Genomic DNA, 20,697 nt, shown 5'->3' with positions numbered 1-20,697 from the left:
ATGGGCATATACATAAGGTGGCTTTCCAAATTGTGCACTTTAAATATGTACAATTTTGTACTTCAATTATGCTTCAAAAAACTCTTTAAAAATAATAAATTGAGGAATTTTTATTATCATTGAAAGGCAATTAGCCAAAGTACATGTTTATAGACTGAAATGCTTTAGTTTCTTTATGTAGCATTATTTTAATCATACTCTAAAGCAAAAACACAAAGCAGCTTACAATCTTATTTTTCCAAAGAGACTATTTTGATCCCTTAAATAAAACTTACCATAATCATAGAGATAAAGGGCTGGGGTTGTGGCTCAGTGGTAGAGCGCTTACTTGCATGTGTGAGGCCCTGGGTTTGATCCTCAGCACCGTATTTAAAAAAAAAAAAAAAACAGAAGTAAAACATCATTTAATTAAACAAGTAGTAAGTAACTTTACTAAGTACCTCAAGATAATGTTTATAAGTAAAACCTCAAGTACTCACTATAAAAAACTGATTCCAGTTGAACTATTAACTTTTCTTAAATGTATTATACTTTTGGTATGAAGTATATAGCTGCACTTATCTCTGGCATTCTTATTTTTTAGATTCAATAGTCTTACAACATAGGTTTTTCTTAAAATTATTAAAATTGATGTTATTTAGTGTATTAGAAAAAAGTGTACAATGATACCCAAAGCCCAAACTTTGATTCATTTATGAAATTAATCCTAAATTTTACTACCCAAGCTTGTTAACTCACATATAAGAGAGGTAAGTTCCAAGAGTGAAAAATCAGATAAGTGCATTTGTTTCTGTGTATTTACATGTTAGATTAGTTTAAAAGTCCTAGATGTAGTTTACTATGCATAGACATTGGAAGATAGCCAAAGAAAATACAAGTTTATTTTAGATTTTACCAACATTTACTACTCATTAATAATTCTAAATAATAAAATTAATCACAGTTAAAAATCTTTATTTAAGTACATGGAAAGCACATATTATTTAGTGTTTTCCCCAAATTCATACACTGTGGATAATGTAACCTCATACATTGCCGCAGTCCGGCTGCAGCAGAATAGCCGGGGGGTGACGAATAACTTCTGTAGATTGATGCAGCAGGAATAGGAGCCATTTATTGTAGGCTATTTATACAGAGCTATTTATACATTTTGCACAGCTTATCTTAATTAGCATAAACTAGATACATCAGTCAACCAATAAGGAATCTCCACACTTAATGGCTCACTTTTGTTACTTCTTAAACCACTCCCTCTGACATTTTGCCAGGCACCATCCAGACTTGTTTACGAACTCTAACATTTCTCTGGCAAAATACCAGGTGTTATTTTGATTTGTCTACAGACCTTAACAATACATTTAATTTCAAACTTCATTTAAAGATATCTGATTTTAATGTTAACCTATTGAAAAATGACATGTATATTTGCTAAAAAATTATTTCTTACAAAAAAAGAAATTCTTTCTGTAAAAAAGGATATTTTTATATTTTGTATTTATGTCATTAATATCTGTTTTGGGCATTTATGTGTTTATTATCTTTAATCCTATTAATATTTCTGAGTGACAGGGATCATTTCCCTTTTGGAAATCAAAGAAACCTTTGTCTAAGAGACTGATTTGCCTAAGTTTCCTCTGCTAGTAAAAGGCAAAGAATCCAACTCACATCTGTTTTCAAAGTTTATGTTCATTCTACATGGAATACAGTGACTCTCTACAATTGTAATTTTTTCCCTTGTATTTCCTACTCTACATTTATATAATTGCAAGCCCATTAAATACAAAATAAGTTAGGAAATATAAGTCATAATTTTAAAGTAAGGTTAAATAAATGTAAGCACATCTTTTACTATCACTATTTATAAATATCATATTACTCTTGGTTTAACATGTTAGACGCTCAAATAATAGTTGTATTGCCATTATTGTTGCTATAGTTATATCAGTACAATAGAATTAAGTAATTTTTAAGACCAATAAAATCTGTAAAAGGATCTATCAAAAGTATAAATATAAATTAGGATCTGTAAAATACAATTTAAGAAGGTTGGAAATATGCCTAAAATTAATTTTATGTTGATAGAGTCTAACATAATTCCATGTGATAATAGGTTCAATATATCTATGGTAGTTTTAACAAGTTTGAATTATTAAATTTTTGATGTTTTTATTCCAATTCTGTATACTTTAAAAATCCGAAGGAAACAATTATTTTTTCCTTTTCGGATTTGGATTTTTTTTAGATACACATGACAGTAGAATATATTTTGACATATTATACAAACATGGGATGTATCTTATTCTAATTAGGATCCCATTCTTATGGTTGTACATGATGTGGTCATGTATTCATATATGAACATAGGAAAATTATGTCCAGTTGATTCTCTTGTCTTTCCTATTTGCATCGCCCCTCCATTCCCTTCGTTCCCCTTAGGCTAATCCAATAAACTTCTATTCTACCCACCCCTACTTTATTGTGTGCTAGCATCCGCATATCAGAGAAAACGTTTTGACTTTGGTTTTGGAGAGTTGGCTTTTTTGAATTAGCATAATTGTATCCAGTTTCATCCATTTATTGGCAAATACCATTATTTCATTCTACTTTATGGCTGAGTAATATTACATTGTGTACATATCCCCCATTTTTTTATCTGTTCATCTGTTGAAGGGCACCTAGGATGGTTGCCCTTCCATAGCTTAGATGATGTGAGTTGAGCTGTGTCAAATTAGTATGCTAATTTTAAGTCCCTTGGGTATATACCTAGGAGTGGAGTAATTAGGTCAATTATTGGGTCAAACAGTGGTTTCATTCCAAGTTTTCTGAGGGATCTCCATACTGCTTCCCAGGGTGGTTGCACCAATTTACAGTCCCACCAGCAATGTATGAGGGTACCTTTTTCCCCACAACCTCATCGACATTTATTGTTACTTGTATTTTTTGTAATTTCCATCCTGACTAGAATAAGATTGAATCTCAGTGTGGTTTTAATTTGCATTTCTCTAATTACTACACAAGATGAGCATTTTTTCATATATTTTTTGACTCTATTTCTTCTTCTGTGAAATGTCTGTTCAGTTCCAAAGGAAACAAAATTAAAATGGAAGGCCTTAAGTCCACTTAACTATTATAAATGAAACTTGTGCCTTGTAGTATTAATAATTATCTCTTCCTGTTTGCCATCTGACTTGAGAGACAACATTAACATGAATATGTCTGAAAGTAAAACTTTTGTATATTCTATTTTAGCCTAGCCCTAAGGAAGTAACCATGAAAATTCATACATTTACCCCAACTATAATGTAATACTAGAGTACAGCAAAACTCCTTCCTGGAGCCATAGTGTACTTGGCCTTTATATAGTAACTGCTTCTCTTTAATAGAGAAAAATACAATCCCAAAACTCAATATATTTTTAATTTACTTTTATAGCTGCCTTGTAAATAATGTTGTACCATCCATTTCTAATAGAAGCTCTTCTTCCTTCTTCATGTATTCTCAGCAAAATCAGTAGCATGTCAGCAGTCTTTCCTTTCTCTAAACTGGCTTTTACCATTAATGTTCCCTGAAGAATATTGACAGTAATTTCAGGAAAATCTGACAATGTAAAAGGAACCCTTCTCATGTCCCTAACAGAATTGTATAAAATTCCAGTTGTATATTAGCATAATTATTTTCCTGTATTTGTTCATGAAAAAGAAAACTGATATATAAAAGTTACTGATTTTCTAACTCAGCTCAAGGTTGTAATTCTCATTCTATATTTTGTTATTATTACACTGAAATTCTTGACCTGCTAGTAGAAAGTATAATTCTTTCTAATGTAAGAAAGCCAAATTATAAATTCTCGATCTCGATAAGAATTACATGAAAATTTTGTCTTGAAGATTAAAATCTCCATTCAGTATAAGCAGAAATATCATCTTTGTCTGAAAGGCAAAAAAGGTAATCCAGTAAAAGGAGCAAATAGCAAGTTAGTCTTAGTAAATTGTATATTAGAAACTTACTGTTGAATAATTCAGTAAGTACTTTGATTGTTCGAAATATTCTGCTTACTTGTTTGTGAATCTCAAAAGCTAATGTTCTAAAGTTACATTGGAGAGTTTACAGTGATGTTTTTAATACAGTTTAGTTTCTCTGAAGCTTTAACAATTACATTTGTTTTGATTTTAAAGGAGATGTTGGGTGAACTCTTCACTCCTGTAGAAACACCTGAAGCACCAAACAGGGGATTCTTTAAAGGCTTGTTTGGAGGTGGTGCACAGTCCCTTGATAGAGAAGAACTATGTAAGTTGATTTATTTAATTTGGATGATATATCTTCATAGTACAGAAATATTCAAGTCATGTAATTTTTTTACATGTATAAAATTATGTTCACTCTTTCCCTCTTTGTCAGAATAATATATTCATATTTTAAAAGAATAAATAAAATTATTTATTTATTTTATGTCCCAAATCAAGAAAATATGTTTCTCAGGGAACCAAAATCAGAATAGTTTCAAGTGGCTAAAAAGAAGTATTCACAAATTGCATGAATAATTTAAAGAGTATTTATTTACACTAAATGTGATCATCATTATTTTATTTCTGTGATTGCCGTTAGTTAATAACTGTGTCAGTCAGATTTTCATGTCCATGCAAAATACCTGAGAAAAGCAACTTAAAAGGAGGAAAGATTTCTTTTATAAAAGCTCAAAGTTTCAGAGGTTTCAGTCTATAGTCGGTTATTTGGAGCCTGTGGTAAGGTTAAGAACATCATGGTAGAGAGTGTGTGATATTGCAGAGCTCCTCACTGCATGCAGCAGCTAACCAGAGAGAGAGGAGGGGCCAGGATCCCAATTTCCCCTTCAAAGGCACATCCCCAGTAATCCAACTTCCCTTCACTGTGATCTACCTCCTGAAGGTTCCACCAGGTCCTAACCCTGGCATGAGCTGGAACCAAACTTTTAACACAAGAGCCCTTGGGGGACACTTAAGATCCAGACTGTAACAGCCAACCTCTGACTTCCAAAGACTTATATCTACCTCACAATGCAAAATGCATTCAGTTCCCAAATTATCAACTATTCTGCATTGCTAAAAAGTCTAAGTCCAAAGTCTCCTCTGAGACTCAAGGGAAATTCTTAGCTATGAGCCCCTGTATAAATCAAAAAGAAAGTTACATATTTTCAAGATGCAACGACACAAGGCAAACAGTCCCATTTCAAAAGAAAAGAATAGAAAAATAGTAAGAATGGGACCAAAGCAAGACCAAAATCCAGCATGCAAAGCATAGCTCCATGTCTGGCATGCCATGGTGGCATGATTGTGAGCTCTTAAAATGCTTGGGCAGCCCTGCTCCTATAGCCTTGCTGGCTGTAGCCACAAAGCCTTTCTCTTTTGCTGGCTCTACTTGCCTGTAGCTTCCCTCATTGGGTATTCCACCATTCCTAGCTTCTGTCACTTGGATCTCCATTACAGCTTCCGCTTCTCTCTCTCAGATTCACTCATTGCCCTGTCAAGGTATGCTTTCAGAAACTTATAACTGCCACACACACTGCCTGATTGCCCAGGGTTTAGTTTGGTTTAGTTTTTTGTTTGTGTGTGTTTGTTTTTGTGGGTTTGTTTTTTCTTTGTTTGGTTGGTTGTTTTTTGTTGTTTTTTTTTTCTTTTTTTAATCTCAGTAGAAACTCCATGACTGCATAACTCTTAGATTCTACATGTCTGCAAAACAAGCATCAGTGGACAGTGCCAGGGTACGCCAGCAACTGGAGCAGAATCCATGCCTATATGGACCAAGTCTACATTGGTCTCTGAGTCCCTAGACAGCTGAACAGAGGCAAAAAAATTCACTAAGTGGTCTTGTGCTAGCAAATCTTATGCCCTCAGAGCTGTTTTCTCAAACAAAAGCCTTTGAACCTACAGTGAGTAGGGTCTTGCTTGTTCCTGAATTGCCTTCAAGTGATCTTTCCTTTTGTCTCAATGCACAGTACTTGGCTTCTTTTTAAAGTTTCTAATCTTCAATACCCTCACCCTCCTTGACCTTAAATTTAAACATATATTCTGGCCAAACTGCAAATTTTTTAATGCTTTTTGTTGTGCCCTGTGCTCCCAATTGTAATGTAAATTTGGCTAAAAGCAGCCAGCATTATCTATGGCACTGACTGAATGTTGTGCTGCCTTGAAATTTTCTCTACCAGATTAAATAGTCTGTCACCTTTAAACTCAGCCTCACTAGTCTCAAGGCATGGACAAAATGTAAGGAAAAAAAAATTGCCAAAATATAACACAAGTGGCCTCTAATTCAATTCCCAAGAGTGTCCTCATTTCTATCACACACCTCATCAGTACAGCCTTTACTCTCTGCATTTCTGTCAGCATTCTGTTCTACCTAGGCCCCACCAATATTATCCATTAAGCTCCACTTCCAGCATTATAGACTTTCTCTAGCCCACTTCTTCAAACTTTTCCAAATTCTAGCAGGAAGTATAGTATCCATGAGAAAGCATGAGAATCCAGAGTGCTGAACCTATCCGGGAATACTCTGCTTATTTGAAGTAGGAAGCTGAGATACATAACTGTGTTAGGGCTTGCAGGATAGTCTCCCAGGCCTGGCAAGGACAGGAATCCTGAAATAACTCTTCCTCTTTGCAAGAATCCCAAAGGGCTACAATTTAAGAGTAAGGGTGAATTGGGAACAAACTAGCCTTTGTCTACACAAACTTCAGCACAGCTTCAAATTATTTGAGTGACTTGGAAAACTTTAAGTGTTCATTAAGATTTTCCCAGACTGCTGGACTCCTCAGAATCTAGCAAATGGGTGAGGAAGGTGGGATGAGTTTCTTTGAAAGAGGTAACATATTCTAAATCTTTAAATATAGGTTTTTAAGTATATAGTCATATAGTCATAGATAACTGGGAACATTGAAAAATAAAACAGAAAAAGCAGAATTAGGATTGTAGCACTTAAAATACTGAAATTTGCAGACACAAACTATGCAGTAATTATTCATGCAGGGTTGAATATCCCTTAACCAAAATGCTTGGTAGCAAAAGTGTTTCAGTCCTTAGAATTTTTAGAGTCTTTGAATGTTTGCATAGACTTTTACCAGTTTCAATCTGAAAATTTGGAATGCTACAAAATCTGAAATTTTTTGAGCATCATGTTAGCTCTCAAAAAGTTTTGGATTCTGGACAGTTGGATTAGGGTTGGTCAACTTATATCATGTTCATGATGATAAATAAAAATTCCATAGAAAGGGAAAAAACTAAAATGAAGTACTGAACTAAAGATGAAAAAAACAAAATGGTGGTCACTGAATAGGCATAAGTTGCAAATTAGACAACTTATGAAGAGAGAATTCATAACTTAAAGAAGAAACCATCCAAAATGTGTCACAAAGAAACAAAAACATGTAGAGTATAGAGGAGAGCCCCCCAAAATAGAACTTGCAGTGAGTAAATCTAATACATATTTAAACCTCAAGAAGGAAATATAAAATATGAAGAATCAATATGTAAAGACATGTCTAAATTTTTTTTAAATTGATAAATGATGCTGATGCACAAATTTAAGAGGTCTAATGAATTTCAGTTGTTTTTTAATAAACTCATCAACTAGATAGACTTATATAATACAATAAACATAAAAAGAAAAATCTTTAAACTGGATAGAGAAAAATGATGTGTCTTTTAACATGTTATAGACTGATACATGACTTAACAGATAATAAGGTGCTCTTTTATATGTTGATAGAAGATAATATTTATGATTCTATACACAAAGAAAATAGCCTTCAAGAATGAGACATTTTTAAGCAAATGAACAAGCAGTAAGACTTGCCACCACATGCAAGGGAATTCTAAAAGGTGTGCATGAGATAAAAAGAAAATTATTCTCATTGGAATGTCATAGGTGTAGAAAATAATGATTTGGGGAAAATTGATGTATAAGAATATAAGTATAATTACTAGTTATAATTTTTAGAGTAACTTCTAAAATCTAGAATAATGGCCTATAACTTCCAGATGAATAGTAGGAAAAACCACAGTTGTTCCAAAAGAAAGCAAGAAAGGAAAGAACACAAAACAAGTGGGATAAATACAAAGCACATAAAGGATGACAGATTTAACTTAAATGAAAACAATGGTAGCAAATATAGGTAAAATAAATGTTTCATTTAAAAGACAAGGAAAAATTTTAAAGTGAAAGAAATGTTCATTGCATGTAAAAAAAAAACACCTTTAAAGCCTAAGGACACAAAGGTTGAAACTTTAAAAGATGGAGAAGCATCAGGGCAAATGAAGAGTCAGCTTGGTATAAGTCTATTAATGTCATAAAAACTAGACATTAAAACACTATTTGAATACAACTAATATTTTCTCTTTAAAGTCAAGAAAAACAAATATTGAGATGACTATTAGAAAAGACAATTTCCCAATCAATCAGTATACCCATTGACTGATCCAACAGGCAGACAAAAACCATTTTGCATTTGGTATTTATACAAAGTAGCACTTACGAGTAAAATAAGTAGCCCTAAGTATATACTAAGTATTAGAAAAAGAAAACATTAAAGTGATTAAACTGAGCATCCATCTCAAAAAGTTAGAAAAATAGAAAGATAAAGTAAAAAAGATTAAGGTCATCAATGAAATGGTAAATAAATACACAGCAAAAATATATATGTACCAAAGCAGTCTTAGTTTGGGATGCTGTAACAAAATATTATAGACTAGATGGCTTATAAACAATAGAAATTTATTTCTCATAGTCCTGAAGGTTAGAAATCTAAGAGCAGGTTTCCAGTAGAGTCAAGTTCTTGGTGAGAGTCTGTTATGGTTTAGATATTAGGTATCCCTAAAAGGCCATTTGTGAGATGTTGCAAGAAAGTTTAAAGGTGAAATAACTTGGTTAGGAAAGGTTTGACTTAATCAGTTGTTTAATTCTCTAATGGGGATCAGCTGGGTGGTAACTGTAGACAAATAGGATATGGCTGGAAGAGGTAGGTCATGGGGGTTGCATGCCTTTGGAGTATACATTTTGTTCCTGGTGATGGGAGCTCGCTCTCTCTGCTTCCTGAGTGCACCATCCTGACCTACTTTTCTCTGCCATACTGTTCTACCAGGTTGTTCTGCCTCACCTTAGTCCCCAAGAAATGGAGTTGGCTTTCTAAGGACTGAGACCTCTGACAACATGAGCACCAAATAAACTTTTCATCCTCTAAAATTGTTCTTGTCACTTCTTTTGATCACAGCAATGAAAAGGCTGACTGAAATAGAGTCCTCTTGGTGGTTTTCAGGTAGCCATCTTCTTTCAGTATCCTCACATGGGAGAAAAGAGGCAAGTTAGCTCTCTGGCCCTTATAAGGCCCTAATCCCATTCATGAGACCTCCACTCTCATAACCTAATTACCTCTGAAAAGCCCCATGTCCAACATCACATTGGCGATTAAATATCAACATAGGCGCTTTGGAGGCACACACCATTTAGTCTATAACAAAAGCTAAAAATGTTGATTCTTTTGGTGAAACCAAGCAAGAATAAAGAAAGAAAAAGTGATCACTGTAGGGATGGAGAAAACAGCTATCACTGAAGTTATTATTACCATTTTCAAATGAAATTGACTAAATTATACTATGTGCATATATGAATATATCACAGTGAACTCCACTTTTATGTATAACTATAATGCACAGATTAAAAGAAATAATAAATAGAGGGAAGAACAGTATAGTAGAGTAGAGGAAGGAGGATCAGGGGAAGAGAAGGGAAAATAAATGAAAAGTACTGGGGATTGAATCGAATCAAATTATATTATATGCATTTATGAATATTTCAAAATGAACTCCACAATCATATATAACTACAATGCATTAAAAAATATTTTAAGTAAAAATTTAAAATGAGGAAATGAAACATAATTTTATTTAAATTTTTTTTATATATTTGGTGAAGTAAATAAATTCCTTAAAAAAACAAGGTGGACAAAAAAAAAAAATAGCAATATACTTATTTGAATTTGAAACTGTCATTTCAGACTTCCACAAGTAAACTCTGGGTACAAACTTGGCTCCATTAGTAAATTTTATCAAATATTTAGGGGAAAAAACCTACTTCCACACTGTCTTTTTCAAAAAGATCAAAAAAGAATGTACACTTATCAACTCATTTTAACACGACCGTTCTAGTAAAAACCTAAACACTCTGAGAAAGGAACAAATAAAGGCAACTGTCACCTATAAATGTATATATAAAATTCAAAATTTCATATTAATATAACAAATCCAACATTAACCAATAAGGGTAATATATCAAGCACAAGAATTCAAATTTGATTTGTCCTTTTAAAAAGAAAAGATCAATCAGTAATTCACCACATTAAGGACAATTAGGCAAGAAAATGAAGTGTGGAAGGCATGCATATTGGAAAAAATAAAACTCTTTATTTGCAAATAGAGTCTTGCATGAAGAAGATCCTAAGAAATCCACCAAAAAAAAATTACAGCTATCAAAAAGTTCAGCAAAAGATATAAGATCAGTATAAAACAACTGCATTTCTATATGCTAGCAACAAATAATCAAAGAAATTAAAAAACAATTCTGTTTGCAATATAAACCCCTTGAAAATAATTTAACAAAAAGAGTAAAAGACATGTACACTGAAAACTTCGAAATATAAAGAAAGTTAGACATAAATAAATGAACCAGCATCTCATGTTCATGAATTGGAAGACTTAAGACTATTAAGATATCAGTACTGCCCAAATTGATGTATACACTTAACAATACCCATTCAAATCACACTGAGTTTTTGCATAAAGCAAGATATTCCTAAGACTCATCAAAATGCAAGGAATACAGGGGCTGGGGTTGTGGCTCAGTGGTAGAGCAAACGCCTCTCATGTGTGAGACCCTGGGTTCGATCCTCAGCACCACATAAAAATAAATAAACAAAATAAAGATATTGTGCCCATGTATAACTAAAAAAAATTTTTTTAAATGCAAGGAATACAGATAGCCATACAAAAACTAATATCCCCCAAAAAAGAAGACTAAGGTGAGGCAGAGCAACATGGTAGAAGAGTATGGCAGAGAAAAGTAGGTCATATTGTAACTTGATGTTTTAACCTCAAAGGTTAAAACATCAAGTTACAATATGACCCAACAGTTCTACTTCTGGGCACATACCAAGAGGATTTACACATTCTGATTTCAAAATTTACCACAAAGATTTAGTCATCAATATAGAGGGATACTGGCATAAAGATAGATATATATGTGCTGGGGATGTGGCTCAAGCGGTAGCGCGCTTGCCTGGCATGCGCGGGGTGCTGGGTTACATCCTCAGCACCACATAAAAATAAAATAAAGATGTTGTGTCCACCAAAAACTAAAAAAAAAAATAAATATTAAAAGATAGATATACAGATCGTGGACTAGAATTGAGAGTCCAGAAGTAAATCTGTAATATTTATAGTCAATTGGTTTTCTGCACGGATGTCAAGAAAATTCAGTGGTGAAAGAATGGACTTCTCTACAGGAATGCCAAGAAAATTCAATTTTTGCCAAAAGAACTTTTCAACAAATGATATTGGAACAAATGGATATCCACATACAAAAAATAAATAAATAAATGAAGTTGGACCCAATTTCACAGCATATAAAAAATAAACTCAAAAAGGGTAAAAGACCTCAGTCTAAGCTAAAATACAAAACCCTCAGAAGGAAACATAGGTAAAAGTTTTTGTGGTCTTTGATTAGGCAGTGGTTTCTCAGATATGACACCTAAATCACAAGCAACCAAAGAATAAAGTAAATAAATTAGAATTTGTCAAAATTTTAAACAGTGCTTCAAAACAATATATCAAGAAAACAGTGAAAAGATAGTCCAAAGAAAGTTAAATATTTGCAAGTAGTATATCTGCTATCTGATAAGATCTTGTATCCAGAATATATAAAGAACACTTACAACTCAATAATAAAAAGACAAATAGCCCAATTTCAAAATGGGGAAAATATTGAATAGATATTTCTCCCAAGAAAATGTACAACTGATCAATTAGCAGAGGAAAAGATGCCCAATATCATTTGTTATTTGAGAAATCCAAATCAAACCACAGTGAAATAACACTTCACACTCACAATGTTGGCTTTCAAAGACATATGTACAAATGTTAGCAAGGATATGGAGAACATGAAATGCTTGTACATTGCAGATAGGTATGAGAAATGGTCCATGTTCTTCAGAAAATTGTCTTACAGTTCCCTCAAAGGTTAAAACATCAAGTTACAATATGACCTAACATTTCTACTTCTGGGCATATACCCAAGAGAATTAAAAACATATTCACACAAAAGTTTCTGTAAATGTTCATGATAGCATTATTCATAATAACCAAAAAGCGGAAACAGCCCAAATGTCTATTAATTAATGGATGGATATTCAAAATGTATACATACAATAATATGTTCTTCATACATAAAGGGAAAAAAGTACCGTTACATGCTACAACATAGATGAACCTTAATGTTATTCTCAGTGAAATAAACTAGCCATGAAAGGTTACATACTGTATGAATCCATCACATGAAATGTTCAGAATAGGCAAATGTATAGAGACAAGACTATATTAGTAATTGACAAGGACTGGAAGAGTGCAAACTGACTACTAACAGGTGTGGGGGCTTCTTTGGGAGTGATGAAAGGCTCTGAAATCAGAAGTGATGGTTGTACAGCCTTGTGAATAAACTAAAAACCACTGAATTGTTAACCTTTAAAGGTAAACTGAAAGAAGAGGGAATGAATCTGGAATAATTCTTGTAAGAATTTAAGACTTTAATAGGTATTAGACATTCAGGGTCTGGATTCTGAAGGGAAGAGAAACAATGATCCTTTGAAGGAAAAACTTGATCTGTTTTGTAAAGACAGAGTAAATGGAGATAACAAATGTATGATATCTACAAATTTTGGAGTCTAAAATAGAATACTGATTAAATTCATTTTTCTTCTGAGAAAGTCTTTAGGAATTATGGGGTAAAACTAAATCAAATCTGTATATTTAAATCTATACATTTGAATGTAAAATCTTTAAGTTAATAATCTCTAATTTTCTGAACTCTTAAGAATAATATTTGATTGTATAAATTGGTGTCAGTATGCTTACTACTCGTTTCAACAGATAATTACCACCCTTTTTTTGCACAAGTCATGCTATATGACTAATATTTCAATATGGGTATTTATTAATGTGCCTAGTATTTTGCATGTTTGGAAGAAGTATCTAGAACTGATTTAATACATTATAATAAAAGAAAAACATTAATAATAGTTATATATATAAATATTCCAGTTATATTGTTGTTCAAATAAAAATTTGTAGTAGGATTTTATATTAATAGAAATCTTCAGCTTTTGAATTAACTCTTTCATTTATCAAATCCTTTTAGTTGGAGAGTCATCCTCAGGAAAAGCTTCACGGAGTCTTGCACAGCATATCCCTGGCCCTGGTGGCATTGAAGGTGTGAAAGGGGCAGCCTCTGGAGTTGTTGGTGAATTGGCACGAGCCAGGTTGGCACTGGATGAAAGAGGGCAGAAGCTTGGTGACTTAGAAGAAAGAACAGCAGCTATGTTATCAAGTGCAGATTCATTTTCTAAACATGCTCATGAGGTATGTCTGTCCAACATATATTTCAACAAAAAACCCTAGACAAAGCAAGTATGAACATTATTATATTTATATAGCTGTGTATTTCTGTATACATGAATTTGCTTATATCCTTTGTACAAGCACAAATCCCTGATTTTTGCCACCAGAGGGAACCTTTACAAGAATATGTCTCAGTAACCTTTGATTTCTTACTGAAGTTTATAAATTTGGAAGATCTGCTCACCTTCAGGATCTATAAATAATGCCAGCATCTTTGCAACTATTTCTTAGCAAATGCATAACAATGCTAATTTTCCTTAATACCTTAGAGTATACTCTCACCTTGTCCTAGAGAAGGAAGTAACTCGCCTCATTGATTCTGCCTGGTAAATCTAAATAATTAAAATGGATAACATTTTGATGCAAATAAACAATACTAAGTTTATCTTGAAACCAATTAATATGATTCATTTTGCATTGAACTCATTTTGAAGTACTTTTAAGTCACGGTAGAGCTCAGAAACAGATGCTAAAAGTAGGGATCTCAAAATGACCTCTGATAAACATGTTTTTGTGGACTAACATAGTGCTCCTTAAAAACTGAACTTAAAATAAGACTTATGTAAAATACACATTTTTTTTCACTTTTGCACTTCTGCCGTTCCATGCTTTGACATGGGGTACTTCCCCATATTTAATTCTTAGATTGTCCCTTGATATTTTGAGTTTGTTGTCTGAAGGAGCCATATCAAAATTATTTTTTTTTTTTACTTGAGCACCTAAATCTTTAATGTTTCAACCAAAAGTCATCTCCTCTTTGCTCAAGAGAGCTGAAATCTAGAATGCATGAAAGAGGTAACATGACCTGGGAAATACTTGTTCAGGACCTCAAACAGATGTGCCCACATGCACCACAGATGTAGGTTAGTAGCCTTCAATCCAGCACTAGATTTTTGTTGTCAGAGCTCTACCATCTAACTTAATGATCCCTAAGGCAAATAGCATTTTTGATGATTTCATAATATATCCACACTCTAAATAGTTAGCAAAAAGCTCAAATTCATAGCTTTTTCCTTCTGCTAGATGTTCTTCAGTCATATTAAGAGTCTAAGGAAGATAGTACATTGAGGTGGTTACAGTCATGGCTTCTTGAATCAGACAGCCTGAACTCAAATCCCAGGTTCACCATTATGTTGACATGAGTAGCCCCTAGAAGCCTCAGGTTCTTCATTTATTAAGTGAAAAGAAAAGTAATTTGTAGTTTTATTAGCTTAGTCACCAAATTAGGGTCACCTCTCTTAAGAAATTTGAGGACCTTCCCAGCTAGTTCTTAATGGTCGTAGTCACTTTTTTCCTCTAAATAGAACAGTTCTTAATACTTTCAATAAAATGATTTGAAGTAAGCAATATAGTAACACTAGAGAATGTTTCAGAATAACATAATGTTTTTTAAAAATATAGAAACCAGTTATAAATACCATTTTTCTGGCATTTTAAAAATGTTTCTCTCCCCCCCCCACTTTCTTCCTCTTTAGATGATGTTGAAATACAAAGATAAAAAGTGGTACCAGTTCTGACACCCAGAATCCAATTAAGTCCAACTTCAGCCAGAAGGAAAAAAATTTCCTTTTTTATTTCACTGATTTAAGAAAGTTAACATTCAACGGATGTTCATCGCCGAATACTTTCTAGCACAATCATGCACTGTTTTACCTCAGTCAATTGGCATTAACTGAGGGGCATTCACACACACACTCAAAATGGAATATATGGTGTGTGCAGGCTGTGAGTTGACAATTTGGATACTAACCAGGTCACGTGTGACAGATGAAGAAACAAAAGGGGAAGCTGAGGAGACATGGCAGGGACTATTCCTTGGATCATTCCTGTATTAAACTTTTATATGCCAAAAGATTTCATGCTGTTGTGTCTGCCATCAGTGTTTGACCTGTTTTGGGGAGAGGCAATAAGTCCAAAGTTCTGAAGCTAAAGTAGTTTGTGTCATCGGACTGGATTATAAACAGTTGTATTGGACTTTCCCTCCCTTAAATTGACTGGTCATCAGTATCATTAGTGAAAAAGAAACAAACTATTTCCCTTTCTTTAGACTAAGCTGAATGGTGGGCTTTAAATAATAAAATCATACACATAGTTGACTTGTGTATGGGCTACTCTTGGATTCTTGTTATTATATACTTGTGTTTAGTTCATATTTTGTCAAAAGCAAAACAAGGTGATACATCACTTTTCATTGAAAAGAAAAGTGTAGAGCATGACTGAATTGCTCATCATTCTGGGAGTTTCCATGTAGTGGCTATGCAGTGTGGAAAGTAAGAAAAACCTCCATTGTGGGGAGGAGAATACTTCAATGTCCTTTGTCCTCGTTCTCATTAATTCAGCTAAAGGTGGATCTGACCAAAGTAGTTACTGGTTAAATTTGTAGAAAAGTTGAAATTGGCTAAGTTTTTAATTTTGCTTGAATTTTTATAAAATGTTTAACCAAATGTACCTTTGCATTATTTAATTAAAATTGCTTTAAAAAAAAAAGTTTCATTATTTCAGTAAAATGCTCAGCTCCCCTTTTAAAATGCCCTTTATTTGCTAACAGTTCCAATACACTCAGGTGATGAGCCAATTAAATCTTAGTGCACATGCTATCGCATGGAAAACTATAAGCATCTGTTGTCAATAAGTATCTATATAAGAGTCTAGTCTGATGACCTACAAAATATTTGCTGTATAAATATAATAAAAAATCTGTACATATCCTTTCAAGGTTTTAAAAAGCCAAAGAAAAGGAAAATACTTACACTTTGGTAACAAAATTATTTCTGTAATGGAATACAATGCAAATTAAGATAGCTGTGGACAATGAATGACTGGTTCATAGAATAGCATTACAGACAGGAAAGTAATCACTCCATAGATCTGGAAGCAAGCAATCTAATAATACAGGCTAATCTGAGATCATAATTGATTATTGTTAAAGCAGCAAAGGAAGATCAAAATAGAAGCATTAAAATTAATGTTAATGAAATTTTAATATTGTCTTCTATAAAAATTGTTTTAAGTAATTTTATTTTTCATTAAGATATTATCTGAGCACAAATTGACTGCAAACATGATTGTTTTTCTATTCTATATGATCATTAAAGCTATATGTAGAACATCTTTTTCATGCACTCTGTTATGCATATATTCTTCCTTATTCTTTTCACTAAGAAAACTTTTGTTTACATTTTATAATGTGCACTGCAGGATGAAAAAGTTTACATCAAAGTTTACTTTAAATATTATTGGGTAGGACCTAAATATATGTGATGTGTAATACAGATGATAAATCAAGTCAAAAGAAATATTTTTAAAATACAGTCATTTTCAAAAGTTTTTGGATTTGTAGAAAGTGCTGATGAATAACGTACTTCTGTTTAGTTCGTATCAGCTGTGTTTGAACATTGAGCAGTTTACAAATTACTTATTTGTATATTATCCAATAGTAGATCCATTGTTCCATGATATGTCACAGGAAATATTAGATTATTTTTATAGGTATAGTTTGGTGGTGAATGCCATCAGTAAAATCAGCAGTAATAGATTTAAGAAAGTTAAGAAGCATTAAGTAAATTAATATATTGATTGATTGTCCATCCATTTGGAAAGTCATGTTAGCTTTATTTATTTTATTTGCTGTGCTATTTTTTGTTATTTTAATATCAACTATTTTTACTGTCATTTTTCTTGTATATAAAATGAACCAAACTTGTAATTATTTCCAAATTAGAAAAGTAGATAGACTAAATAACCTGAGATGGATTTTATAAGAAAATCTTAAATCAGTGTTTTGAGTTTTTTATTTTATTTTTAAAATTAATCTACAAATCATGTGCAACAAACTAGAGACTCACTTAGCACTAAAAAGCTTAAACTACTTTTTTAGCATAGGAAATAAACTTCTGAGTTAACACTTGATTCAGTCTGTAGATAAGAGTCTGTGTTAATAACTAACCCAGGGAATTTATTGTAATTTGAGAGATATTTTTTTAATGCAAAAAGTAGTAGTCACCAGCAAGCCAGGATTTCAGGAAAATTAACCAAAACGGAAAAAAGAAAGAAAAAGAAAAGAAGAAAATAAAAGAAAGGAGGTCAAAATAGAAAATATCAGAAAGATTAAAGAGTTTTGTGTGCTTTATCCATGTCAGTGTTTTTTGTTGCATTTTGTTGCACTAAAATCATTGAAGTATTCATCAATTAGCCTTTGTCAGTAGAAAGTGGTTTCCCATTTACATGCCACATACCCAGTTTGTTTCACTTTGCAAAACTAAAATCCATATACATTGCTTAGAAAGTTATTTAAAATCTTATACTCTTAACAAATTGGAATTTTGCATTAACACCTTTGGTTTGCATTTCAATCATATGAAGTGTTTCCAAAAAGATATTATAAATTCAAATAAGTTAATTACTAACTTCTTAATTTTTTAATTTTTTATGGATGTGAAACAATGCTGCTGTTTGTCTGTTATTGTGTGTAAATATGTTGCAATTTAATTCAGCATAATACTTTAAAGAAAGAAACATTTATTTTACTTACAACTTCTTGTAGGTTCTTCTGAAGTTATTTCATGTAGAGATATGTGTCTTAAACAAGTCTGAAAGTGTTATATACTTTTAGGTTACAGGTGATACTGCAGAAACAGCTGAGGAAAGGAATATGTGGAAGACACCACAGAGTTCAAAGTTTCAACTTGAGTTCTATATTCTAGAGTTTTACCTTGAGTTTTATATTCCATGTATGTTTTGCTTGAGGCATTTATCATGTGACGATGGAAAAGCTATATCCAAAGGTAAATTTTTTGTGGCAAAGATTTATTTTACATTTCAACTTTGGAGATTTTGTTTATTTGTTTCTGCAAAATAAAGAGCACTGAACTTTAAACTTGAATTTTTCTGCACTTTTTTAGGTAAGGAAAACTTTTATTATCATTTAATCCATTTCTCAGTTAAAATCAAGTGATACATTGTATTAAAAAATACCAAAATCATGAATATGCTGCTAGCTTTACCTTAAACAAACTGATCAGTTTTAAAACCTTATTTAATAGGGTTTTATATAGTTAAAGATAAAAAGAAGTAAAATTATTTCCTATTTGTTTCAGTGTTCTTGGTCTTAAATGATTCCAACACTTTCAGATTTGTTTTACAATCATACAGTAACATGTTATATTTATACATACTGCTAGAGAATATACTTTTGGTTTTAAAATGAAATTTTTATAAATGTACTTTAATTTTAAAAACGGTGAACTTGTTAAGTTTTAAGTCAAAGTACTTAAAAAGTATGTATATTATCCATACAAAAAGTTATGTTTTACGCTTATAATAAGAAATATTGATATCTCATATCGAGATACAATTAATTTTAAAAATCATACATCATTTAAAGTCTTCACATGTCAGGAAAGATATTATTGATATAGTTAAAAATACAAAACAAAAAATCTATTGAGCATTTTCAAATGTTATTTTTATTTTGGGGGAAAATGCCCACAACAGTAATTTCAAGGTCTTTCTCAATAGCTACAGCTTGCTGTTGGATGCCTACTTTACCTATTGTTTTAAAATATAACTATAGATATATATATATATATATTTAAAATAGTTTTCCAGGTATTTTCTTCTACCTTTTTTAAAAATAAATTTCCAAAAAATGAAAACAGAGTTTATGTATTTTTGTCAATGAAGGTTTTTATTTTGTAGTTTATAGAATTTATTCCTTATCAGTTTGATACTTGATCAATATTCCTAGGCTTTTTAACTGCTATATCTTAAATGTTCTTTTTTCTTTTCTTTTCTTTGCTTTTTCCTCTTAGGGTGTTCTCTTTGATTGAAGTTTATGCCCATAAAAAGTGGTTGTTTTTTGTTTTGTTTTTTCATTTAAAAATGAATGTGAAGATATGTTTACAGTTTTTGTTAATTGCTCTTCTCATCATTCTGATCAATTTCTTGTAAAGTGCTATAGGAATTATTTTTCCTGTGAATATTAATGATTTAATGATCTTACCGCTGCCTCAGAAATTCCAAAGGTTCTGTGGACAGAAAATGGTTGTTACAACCAAAACCAAAAGAAAACTATTAACTAACCTTTCTCAGCTGAATTAAATGATTTTCATAACTTCCCAATTATTAGGGTTCTGACATTGCTTCCTTTAGTCACTAATACAGTCTTAAATTTTATTAGTCATAATTCATTTATAAATTGAATACACAACTACTTGTAAGTGCTCTTTTTATTTCTCTCTTTACATGAAGGAAAAAAAAAAACATGAATGTCAGTTTTGCCAGTACTTTGCAATGAGGCTTATGGTTTAATTTGAAATTTTATAGTATGTGTAAATACATCAGTATTACTTTATTGTAGGTCGTTTGAGGCACTTAAAAAGGGAGGTACATTAATGGCAATGGAATTATATTTATTTTAATTTGTTTTTTAAAATACTTTTGCTATTTTGTGTTGTTCAACTGAAAACAATGTAAGGAGTTGAAACGGACTCAATATATCAGTGGAAAGTAATGCAAAGAAGATAAATCATGTTTTAATTTCTTTCATTAATTTTTTTGTAAATAAACAGTATTGTGATACTCTAGGTGTGATCTCTGCTCAACATGGTAGTTAGAAGCAGAAAACCTTTTGCTTTCTAAGTTATACTATGGGTTCATTGTAAATGCATTGCCAAAAGACAATATAAGAGAGAGCAAGATTTAGTTTCTAACATTGTCCACGTCAAGGGCAAGCATGCTTGGTATAGAGCTCTAGCTTGTGTATCTTAAGCTGTACATGCAGGTGTTTTTCAGTCGCTACACTTTTTTTTTTCTTTTTTAATCTTGCTCAGTCCCAGTAACTATCTCAAAGGTAATTGCTGGAATATGCATTTGAAACAAGTTTTTTAAAAAATCTGTGTACTGTATCATTAAAAAAAAAAAACTGCAAACACTAAAAAATGTGTTAAAACTTTGTAGTATTTTGCATTCCTGTACTTTATCAGCAAAAAAAAAAAAACTGTCATTA

General features: G+C 32.0%; 1 protein-coding gene across 1 annotated transcript in view; it reads left to right on the top strand.

Annotated features, from left to right (window-relative positions):
* The window catches only part of Stxbp5 (syntaxin binding protein 5), a 165,875-nt gene extending 146,598 nt beyond the window's left edge, over nt 1–19,277 (top strand). Inside the window, exons 28-30 of the mRNA XM_077802187.1 lie at nt 4,176–4,287; nt 13,432–13,652; nt 15,167–19,277. Of these exons, the coding sequence (XP_077658313.1) occupies nt 4,176–4,287; nt 13,432–13,652; nt 15,167–15,208 (375 nt within the window). The 3' untranslated portion in view covers nt 15,209–19,277. The remainder of the gene's footprint in view (nt 1–4,175; nt 4,288–13,431; nt 13,653–15,166) is intronic.
* The last annotated feature ends 1,420 nt before the right edge of the window (nt 19,278–20,697 follow it).

This window comes from Urocitellus parryii, chromosome 8, assembly GCF_045843805.1.
Source record: "Urocitellus parryii isolate mUroPar1 chromosome 8, mUroPar1.hap1, whole genome shotgun sequence".
Classification (NCBI taxonomy): Eukaryota; Metazoa; Chordata; class Mammalia; order Rodentia; family Sciuridae; genus Urocitellus; species Urocitellus parryii.
The sequence above is the reverse complement of the archived record's forward strand: the minus strand, read 5'-3'. Positions and strand labels throughout refer to the sequence as shown.